General features: G+C 34.8%; 2 protein-coding genes across 3 annotated transcripts; one reads left to right on the top strand and one right to left on the bottom strand.

Moving 5' to 3' along the window:
* On the top strand, positions 1-7,615 carry comta (catechol-O-methyltransferase a). The gene is made up of 6 exons (XM_079383363.1): positions 1-425; positions 3,372-3,543; positions 4,442-4,559; positions 5,419-5,612; positions 6,487-6,618; positions 6,715-7,615. Exons 2-6 carry the CDS (start codon positions 3,373-3,375, stop codon positions 6,892-6,894), a joined length of 795 nt encoding a protein of 264 aa, XP_079239489.1. The 5' UTR covers positions 1-425; position 3,372; the 3' UTR covers positions 6,895-7,615.
* Positions 7,616-7,622: 7 nt separating this feature from the next.
* On the bottom strand, positions 7,623-10,716 carry LOC306848674 (activator of basal transcription 1-like). Of its 2 annotated transcripts, none has more exons than XM_079383362.1 (4): positions 10,560-10,716; positions 10,104-10,450; positions 8,931-9,106; positions 7,623-8,402 (listed from the first exon to the last, which is right to left on the bottom strand). In XM_079383362.1, exons 2-4 carry the CDS (start codon positions 10,423-10,425, stop codon positions 8,022-8,024), a joined length of 879 nt encoding a protein of 292 aa, XP_079239488.1. In that variant the 5' UTR covers positions 10,426-10,450; positions 10,560-10,716; the 3' UTR covers positions 7,623-8,021. The 2 variants fall into 2 exon arrangements, with proteins under 2 accessions (XP_079239488.1, XP_079239487.1); XM_079383361.1 differs by having other exon boundaries at positions 10,527-10,697.
* Between the last annotated feature and the right edge of the window lie 218 nt (positions 10,717-10,934).

Raw genomic sequence — 10,934 nt, 5'->3', positions numbered from 1 at the left:
AGGAAGGGGGTGTAAGAAAGCGTGAGAAGATTAGAACATGATTGGCTAAAGGAGGATTAAAACTCAGCCCAGTTGGCCGAGGTTCAGCTCCTTCTCCTGCCGTGTGGAAGTGCGTGTCTAAGTATTTACGAAGGGAAGCCTGTATGTTACACACGTGTGTGTACTTGCATTTCTCTCGCTCGCTCGCTATCTCTCTCTCTCATGACCCGTGGTCGTACATCCCTTTCAACACATATCAAGGCAGACCAGCAGAACAGGTTATAAAGAGCAAACAGAAGAGGGAGGAGAGAGAGAGACAGAGAAAAAGAGAGAGAGAGGCCAGCAAGAGAGATTTTGTCAGAGAAAGGCATAAAGGCATCGGAGCAAAAGAGAAAGGGAAGCTCGTCTCTGTGTGTGTGTGTTTGTGAAGACAGCTACAAAAGGAAGTAAGATTATGGAAATGTTGTTTGGCACAATATTGAAACAGATTGTTCTTTGTTTGGCTTATGAAATTCAAGGAAATGCATGCATATGTGTTATGTATTATGTGAGAATCCTTTCTTGCCGTAACACTTTGTGTTGATGTAACTTTCTGCATGATCCAGCTCTGCATTCACATCAACCAATATTGTTCACACTTCAATATTTATTCATAAGTGAGATGGTGATTGAAATTCAGTGTTAATTCGCTGCCTTTGTGTTAACAGCACACTTCAGTTTACTAAAGTCTAGCTGCAATCTATAATTAAGCAAGAGACTTAAATATTCATGCGGCCTAGTAATCAGAACTCAGTCTTGCTTGAAGTCCTGAGGTTTCTGGCAGGCCACGCGGTCGATATCAGCATGTGTGGAGGAGCCGACAGAAGCTGTAAAACTTAAGAGAGAGGCTTCTGTCTTTCAGTCTGTCTGGTTCTTTTTTTCAGCTGCAGGTTTGAACAGTGATACCATCTTTAATTAAAGCGCGCTCTGACAGCTCACAGGCCGCTACTGTCACCGCTGCGTCTCTCTGTGTTACTCCAGTGGATCGTGCCTGGGGTTCTTTATGAGCGGCCCATTGTGTCTGCATAGAAAGCCAAAGCAGAAGTCCTTATTCGGAGCATTACTAATAGGAATGTGTTAGGATCAGTGTCATTTTGGCAGCACTGTAATAACTCCTGCATGTGGCGGTATTGCGCTTGCTCAGCTGAACTCTTGAAAAGAAGATTTCTTCAAAGGAAGAACCTTCTTTTTAAAGGGATAGTTTGTCCAAAAATGAATATTCTGTCAGCATTTATTCACCCTGTATGAATTTCTTTCTTCTGTGGAGCACAAAAGAAGATATCTTTAAAAATGTCAAAGTGTTTGTTTGTTTTTTATTCTAAAACTTTTTTTTTGCAGAAGAAATACATTCATATACAGGTTTGGAAGAACCTTTCTTACTACATTTTTGATCAAATAAATACAGCCTCTGTGAGCATGAAAGACTTTCAAAAACATAAAAAAAACCTTATCAACCCAAAAGTTTTGAACAGTAGTGTAGGTGTGAAAAACAGATAAGTAATCATCACTTTAACCAATGGTGACTAGATCTTCTAGAAGTTGACAAGATACTAGAGTTGGTAAAGTGTAAGGGGTTAACTGTAAATGTTAAGCAATATATAGTGGGCTGTTATAACACACAAAAACAACTTCTGAATCATCATTTCGCAAACCATTAAGGCATTCTCTGTTCATGTGAGTGGAAAATCATCTGTGGGGATGAAGCTGTGCTAATTCATTTCCTCCCCCAGGCATGAGGCCAAATCTTGTCCAGCACAGAAAAAGGAGCTTTCACTGTTTTTTAGGACCACTGGACTGAAACAGGAGCGGGGGATGGAGAGTTTGGCATTCCACACCACTGAAAGTCAAAGTTTTTTAACCCTGTCCTCCCTTTTGTCTTTTTTCCTCTGTATTTCTTGTATTGTGTCAGTTTTTTTTAATGTGGTCGATCCTAATATTAGTGGTTGTAACATCTTACATCTCCTTGCAAATGCGGCTAGGCATGTGTTATGGACGTGCATATCATGTGATCTTGCATCATAATACGGCTGATAGAGCTGGGGGTGTTTACACAGGTGTAGCCGTATGTCATATACACACATGAGATAATCAATAATTTAGGTCCAAAGGGTGTGTTACTTTAAGCTGGAGTAAGTTCAACAATGAAATGACAGTGAGTCTCAAGTCTTACAAAGCCTATTGTATTTCTTTCCAAAATCAATAAAAATACAAATTATTATATATAAAAAAATAGTGAATATTATTTTATATTATATTTTCTCTCCAAATCAATAAAAATGATACAAATTACACTATTGCGACATTATTTCTATCACAATCAAGGGCTTTTTTTTATTACAGTCATGTGAAAATCTCATTGTAGTCATTACGCAAAAATAAATAACATTACTGCATATATATAATATATATATATGCTGATAAAATGTAAAAACTAACTTGAATGCAATGTAAGTCGCTTTGGATAAAAGTGTCTGCTAAATGCATAAATGTAAATGTAAATATATATATATATTTAGATTGTAAAATATTTATACATCATGGTAGGGTTTGCTGTACTGCCTCAAAATAAAAAAGACAGGTTGATTCTCGTAGCTGCTTTAAGTTAATGCAAATCTAACTAGAATAATGAGAATGCAAATATCAAGCATCTGGACCAGTGTTATTTTAGTATCATTCATAAACTATTATACTTTTTATTAAAAGTTTGAATCAGTTTTTATTTTTATATATTCAATTTTCATTTGAATCTAAGCTGTATTCTTTTTAGTGAGTTTTTTTTTTCTGACTAAATAGTTTTTATTCATTTTTATTTCAGTTTTAGTTATTTCAGTACATCAAGTTCAACGAAATTAAAATGAGAAATGCTGCTTTGGCAGCTAGCTGAAATAAAGGTTTTTTTATATTAATTTTATTTGATTTCATTTGACGTTTATGTTACCTTAAGTAACAATAATGCTTTTTTAAATGTTTTTACAATTGAACTATAATAGAAAATGTACCTGAAAATAAACAAACACATACATACACACATAAAAATATGCTTAACTGTCATGAAAATACTGATAGAGAAAATAAAATTAATTAATTATATTAAAATACGCTTATTTTCTTTCAGCAATATATTATTTCTTACTTTGGATTTAGGAGGGAAATATAAAAAACCAAGACATGTTTGTGTGATATTTACCCTTTGACCTTCACTGATGCCATATCTGTTTTTGTGTAATTCTTTCTGACACTGCTTTGTAGTCTCACCCTCTGTGAATTGCAAAGCTGGTAATGTCTTTTTTTTTGTTTTGCTGACCTTAATCATTTATTCTCTTTGTGAACGTCTCTCTCTCTGTCTTTCACAGCATGCTGTGGAGTTTGTTGGCAGTGATGGTGGTTTCAGCAGCTGTCCTGTACGTCCTCTGTCGCTGGCTCATCCCTGCAGCTGTGCAGAACAGCGGCTGGCTCGCACTCCTCTGGCACGATGTCATCCTTGAGCGGCTCCTTAACATCATGACGGGATCATCGCGACCTCAGGTGACCCTCACTGTCATTCATACATACATCACTCACATATGCAGAGATGAGCTGTTGATGTTCAAAGAAGAAAGAGAGTCACTTATGACAAAAATACTATGCTCCTACTATAGTGTTTTACACATGGTACCATAGAATGCTGTGTAGGCTACCATAAAAATGCTGTATTGCTGTGTAGAACAGGGACTACTATAAGAAATAGTGAAAGCATCAAAGTAGTTTTTTGTTTTGTTTTTCCGTCCATCCGTCCATCCATCCATTTATTTATTTTTGCACTGACATTATTTAAATAACAATTAATAACATTTTCCATTACAGATATATTATAAATATATTTATTATTACAAATTATGAATAATATATATATATTTTTTATTAAAAATCATATTTTCCGTTAAAATGGCCCTCTCTCTCTATGTGTGTGTGTTTTATAAAAGTTAAATAAAAGTTTTTTATATTAATTTTATTTGACATTTATGTCATCTTAAGTAACAATAATGCTTTTTTATTTAAAAAAAACTCTAATTATCATAATATAATTTTTTTATGATTTAATGTATTATGATTTAATGATTTTGTACAAAAAATAAATTATTTGAAGAACCTTGGAGTATATCAATATTATGCTACATGCATACAGTAATCATTCAGTATCATTGTATATATTAAAATACCACAGTATTACCTTTTGACATCTGTACCACGGTACAGGCAAAGTACATTTTTTAAGAGACCTACGATTAAACAGGATTTTTCAATAGCAGAAACCCTATAGAATGGCTTTTGAAAGCAAGAGTAATTAATAGCTTCCTGTTATGTGTTTATTTTTTAACTATTGTTCTCTGGCTTTGCTTTGCTCAAGAACACTGTTTATTATGGCTGATTTCTGTGAATGCAGCGCATGCTGAAAGCCGTTCAGAAGAACGCCACAAAAGGAGACCCTCAGAGTGTCATCTCAGCCATCGACTATTACTGCCGGCACAAAGAATGGGCCATGAACGTGGGCGATGAAAAAGGTAGCAACCTGTTTTCCATTCCCTTGCCTCCTTCTCTGATCCCTTACTAATTTTCTCACCATTAGCTTGATATTTTTTGCTTTTATTATGCTCTTTTCCGCTCTTGAGTAAATGGCTTTAGGGCTGCTCACAGCCGGCTGTTCTGGATGAGAAGTGATGGCAGTCTCCTGTCTACTGGGTCAATATGCTCTCTGCATGGCTGCACACATACACACTAGTTGTGTGTACGCACAATGTGCAGCCAATGCATCCCACACAATCAACAGCAGCAATTAGGTGCACTGATGCATTATGGGACTGAGGATGGATTAATTTCAGTAGTGTTCCCCAAATGATCTGTTTTATACAATATACAAAGTGATCCTATTTTGGTTGTTGATAGTTGACAGACATTGTTGGAAAATGTCTATAATTTCAATTTGAGGGGAACTGACTTTATATCCACTAAAAATTTCGCAAAAACACTGTATAACAAAAAACAATAGTATTTTTCTTGTAAAACATACTTAATCTTTTTAAAATTTTTTACAGTTTATTATTTTACAATGCATTGGCATGTATTTTTTTCGTTTTAAAAAAGACTTTATATCTTGACATTTTGTATTCATATGGTGAATAATTGGTGAAAGAATTGTTTTTAAATATGTTTAGTGCCACTATATGATACCAAAAAATGAACATCAGTCTGATAATGTTCCTATTAGCAGCTCAATTTCATGTGTGACAACAGGCACTGATGAATAAACGATGGTGTAGAGCTGTTAATGGGACAGAAAGGCTCTAATGATATTTCAACTATGTCATTAGCCACCTCATTGATTAGTTTCCTCTGGTTTGTGTTCTGTGTGTCTCTCTGAAGGGCTCATACTGGATTCGGTGTTGACGGAGGTAAACCCCAGCACGGCTCTGGAGCTCGGCACATACTGCGGCTACTCTACCGTTCGGATCGCTCGACTGCTGTCCCCTGGCTCCAAACTCATTACTGTCGAATTCAACCCAGCCTTTGCCGCAGTTGCTCGTCAGATCATCGCCTACGCTGGCCTTCAGGACAAGGTGAGAAAAAGAACTGGTATGCAAAGCCAAATATGATTTTTTTAACCCAAAAATGTCTGAGAAAAAGTTAAGATGATGAGGTTGCACATGCTGGGTTGTTTTCAACCAACAGTTGGTTTAAATGTTTAACCCAACCTTCTGGGCAATAACCCAACCGCTGGGTCTAAACAACCCAATCGCTGGGTTTGTCCATATTTTACCCTGTGCTAGGTTGTATTTAACCCAGCATTTTTTAGAGTGCATGTTTAATTCAGCAAATTTGATCAAATTATCATCTAATTTCCAAAGATATTTAATCCAAAAATGTCTGAGAATTGATAATGGTTATTAATAATCTGGTTCATTTGTCATATTTGACATGGAAGTTAAGCCAAACGGAGTGATTATCTTGAAACAAGTGACATCTTAAAACAACTGTATGTTTGTTTTTACCTTTAATTTCCGTTTCAAAGTCATCCTGGGGAATGTTTCATAAAACAAGTTCACCAAATAAGCCAGGCTTATTTCAGTTAGTCTGACTTGTTTTGAACCAAATCAACTGACAGTAAGTCAGACTAAGAGAAATAAACCTGGCTTATTTGGTAAACTTGTTTTATGGAACAGGCCCCTGATGGCACACTGACTTCTAATAAGATGAATGGCTTATGTTTTGTTTGTGTGAGTTTAGAGGGTACGAAATTCTGCGAAAAAAGACAGATTGCTTTACGGCAGCAACAAATGTAATTACGACAGTTGTAAATTCACAACAGTAAATTCCACTCTCTTAATTATAGGGGCTTCAAAGTCGCAAAAATACACAAAACTATAAACAGTTGCTTGGGACTAAATAGCTATTTTAAAGGTAACATCGCTTTCTTTGTTCTGTTTTTTAAAGGTTACACTATTGGAGGGACCCTCTGGTGATTTAATCCCCAAAATGAAGGAACAGTTTGGCATAAAATCCTTTGATTTTGTGTTTTTGGACCACTGGAAAGATCGTTACGTACCAGATACTAAACTTCTCGAGGTAAGAAGCCCAAAGTACACTATTGCTTATGTTAACCCCTCAAGAAGTTATTCTAACATATGGAAAACTAAACATATTTACTTTATAACATTGTAGGACTGTGGTCTACTCAGGAAAGGCACTGTCCTGTTGGCTGACAACGTCATTTGTCCCGGAGCCCCGGAATATTTGGAATATGTGAGGAACAGCCCACGCTATGAAAGCCGATACTACAAATCCAACCTGGAGTACACCAAAGCTGAAGATGGCCTGGAGAAATCTGTCTTCTTAGGATGAGAAAGGTCTTATTTTACAAGCAGATGTTCATGAAAACAGGGTTGCACGAGGGGAAAAAGAACAAGCCACTTCCTCTAAAATACCTAGCGAGTCTTGTGATGCCATGTCTACTAAACCAGACAAACTGATGTTTTTGTCCTTAACAAAACCCACTTGGCACAATGTAATGCTGTGAAATCTTCTTAAATACACAATTTCCGCTGAGCTACGATTTAAGATCTTTTACAACACAACCTACTGATGTACTGGATTGGATTTTCAGGAGAGTGATTGTATCGTTTGATAAAGCTATAAAATTAAGTCTCTTTAAAAATCTTGTTTTTCCTAAGCAAAGAATAGAGGTCCTTTCATGTTTTTCAGTATTGTTTTCCCAGTATAAATATCTAAACATTTAACTTTTACTTGAGAAGCAAAATGACAAAAGATATTTAGTCCTGTTTTCCCAAAAAAAATTAAAAATATCAAAATTTAGTTTTTGCATAAAAAAGTAATAATGTCTGGCAAATAAAATATGGTAATAAAAATGTTTTCTTGTTTTTACTCTTTTTTTTCCAGACACGAAGACTTAAGTCATTTTCATTCTCAAATAAACATCTTGTTTTTAGAATATTTACATATTTTTGCTGGGAAACAAGACAAAAAATACTGAGTAAGAAAACAATTTTTGCAATGCTTATATTGATATTGTATCAATAAAATAAAAGTTGATTTTCAAAACATGACAATTTGTATATAAGGATTATTTTATTAATATGAAAATAGCATTAATAATTCATTTGAATCCCAAAAAATCATTTTGAAACCCAAAAACTCATAATTTTTCAAAGAGGCATGGGATAGAATTAGAGAACAATTTAATGAATGAACAATGCATTATACTTTCAGAAGACATTAAGCCTCTTTTCATGGGAAAATAGAGCACTGTTGGTGGGTCATTTTCCTGTGAGTTATACAGTGGTTTTACTCTGGAAGTCTGAAACAGTCAATCAGAACAATCTATATGGGGTTTATATCTGGTCTGTGTCAAAAACATATTATAAGTAGATAGCAGGTATACAAATACCGAAAAAAATGCCTGAAAAATTTATGATTCACCAAAACTTGAATGTAAACTCGTTCTCAGAATATCACTCCTGAGCCCTTCCACTACTGAAGATCTTGGCCAGGAGGGAAACGTTCGATTGAGCTTTGTCCTGGATGGTTTTGCTTTTCTCTTGTGCCTTCTGGAGGTTCTTCTTGGACAAGCCTTTGTTCTTAAACCGTTTCAGGTGGATCTCTTCTTCTGTAGGTCGCTGTTTGTAGTCCCACGTCTTCTCCTCTATGGCCTCTCCCTTCTTCTCCTTCTTCTTCCTTAGGTTTTCCAGCCTCTGGCTCTTTTCCACACTAGCCAGGTAGAAGTTGGTCTCCTTCTTCGCCTGGGAGATTTCTGTTCTCATACGCTGATGATAAACTGTCTGCTCGTAAGCCAATCGTTCGCTGAGATGGCACCACTGGAACCTGTGCAGATACTTAATAAGAAAGAGAGAGAAAAGTAACTATACAGCTTCATACATGATGAATTTTACATTGTATAAGGGAGGTACTTTAAAAAAAAATGTAAGAGTCTGGGGTTAGTAAGATTTTTACATTCTTTTTTTAAATAAGTCTCTTATGCTCACCAAGGCTGCATTTATTTGATGAAAAATACAGTAAAAACAGTAAAACTGTAAAATAATATTACAATTTAAAATAACTATTTTCTATTTAAATATATTTTAAAATGTAATTTATTTCTGGGACGCAAAGCTGAATTTTCAGCATCATTACTCCAGTCTTCAGTGTAACACGATCCTTCAGAAATTATTCTAATATTCACTTTTGATCAATTAAATGAATCCTTGCTAAATAAAAGTATTAATTTCTTTAAAAAATTAAATAAAAATACATAAATAATAATAATATTATATATATATATATATATATATATTAGGTATTATATAATAATCTAATCTAATAATTATCTAATAATATAATATATTAGCTATTCTATTAGTTACCTTTATGGACCACAGGTCACTGCTGAAGCGGCTCTTCTTCTTGTTGGCCATGGGTGTGTTGTGCAGACTAGTTGCGACTCTCTTAGCGATGCGCTTGTCTCTGAACTCCACCCAGCCCTCCGTGAAACTGGATGACTTGCATCCAGCTTTCTTTTTCTTTCTTTTCACACAATGATCTAGAAAAGAGTCACAAAAATGTTTATATGAAAAGTTTCTCAAACATGCACTTTGATACAAGATATCATTTTCAGCATCCTTACTCCAGTCTTCAGTGTCACATGATTCAGAAATCATTCTAATGTGTTGTGTGTTGTCATCAATTATTAGTGAAGCTTTTTATTATTATCAGTGTTGCAACTGTCTCAACTGCCACTTTTAACCAATTGAATGCATCCTTGCAGGACAAAAGCTTACTTGCCTCAAAATGTTGTACCCCATGGTAGTGCATCATGGTTTCCACAAAAACATTTAACATTTTACTGAAAATTCAGCATTCCATCACAGTAATAAATTACATTTTAAAATATATTCAAATAAACAGTTCAATATTTCATGAAATGACCGTTCACTGTAATTTTGATCAAATAAATATAGCCTCGGTAAGAATAAGAGACTTAATCTGTAAAAGTTAGTTTGATTTAATGGTTTAATTTAGTACTTTCAGGAATACACTCATATGTAGATGACCCCAGAGTTAATGGATATTGACTAAAAGCCACAAAACAACGTTTTGCAGTTGACGGACTGTTACTTTAATAAGTGTGGTAGTGTGTATATGTCTATATGACTAGTAAACAAACACGTTTAATATAATATTGTAAAATACTGTAGTTTTTAAATCGCTGTCAAATAAATAATCGCGATTAATCGCCTACAAAATAAACGTTTTTGTTTACATAATATATGTTTGTTTACTGTGTATATTTATTATGTATATATAAATACACACACATACCGTATATATTTAGAAGATATTTACATGTATATATTTATAGTCATATAATTAATTAATTTATATTACATAATATAAACTTGTTTTTCTTAAATATATACATGCATGTGTGTCTATATGTATATATACGTAATAAATATACACAGTACACACACATATATTATGTAAACAAAAACTTTTATTTTGGATGCTATTAATAATTTGACAGCACTAAGTTTTACCTTCAGGCTGTAGGAAGATCCTCCCGATCTCTCCGTACACACTCAGCATAGTCCGCATGTGTTTCGGTCTCATTCTCGGAGGAATGTGTCCCAAATACACGATACCTGGAATACATTTCTTGCCCTTTGGTTTCTCAGGCTCATCTTCTTCCTTTATATCCAGGTCAAGCGCTTCACCATCATCATTGTCATCTTCACAGTTCATCTCTCGATCAGCATCTTCTTTCTCCTCTTCCTCTTTAGAGTCATTTACCTCTTCTTCATTGACCATGGGTTGTGTTTCTAAGGCTGCTGTAACTTCATTCTTCTCCGGAAGAGCCATAATTAGATGTGACAGCTATTACAGACTAAAATGAGAGAGACGGCATATTAGAAATCTTGTGAAATATAATATATAATATAACAACCCGTCAGTAACGTTACCTGCAAAACATTTTTATTTGATGCGAGTCTTACTTCGAAAAAGTAACCAGTATATTTCCATGTAAAATATTATCTTTATCCATAAAGATATGTGTCCATTCCGAGATGTTTTTGGAAAAATTACAAGGATAAATCTATTCCTTCAAAACACGTGGTACGGAAAGTGGCTCTGACGTCAAACTCAAGCGTCAAGAAGACAGCCTGGACGCTCTTAAAGAGACAGAACACCCTTAAAGAGACAGAACACTCTTAAAGAGACAGAATACCTTTAAAGAGAGACAGAACACCCTTAAAGAGACAGAACACTCTTAAAGAGACAGAACACCAGAACACTTTTAAAGAGACAGAACACTTTTAAAGAGACAGAATACTCTTAAAGAGACAGAACACTCTTAAAGAGACAGAACA

Source organism: Barbus barbus (genome assembly GCF_936440315.1).
Source record: "Barbus barbus genome assembly, chromosome: 28".
NCBI lineage: Eukaryota > Metazoa > Chordata > Actinopteri > Cypriniformes > Cyprinidae > Barbus > Barbus barbus.
The sequence above is the reverse complement of the archived record's forward strand: the minus strand, read 5'-3'. Positions and strand labels throughout refer to the sequence as shown.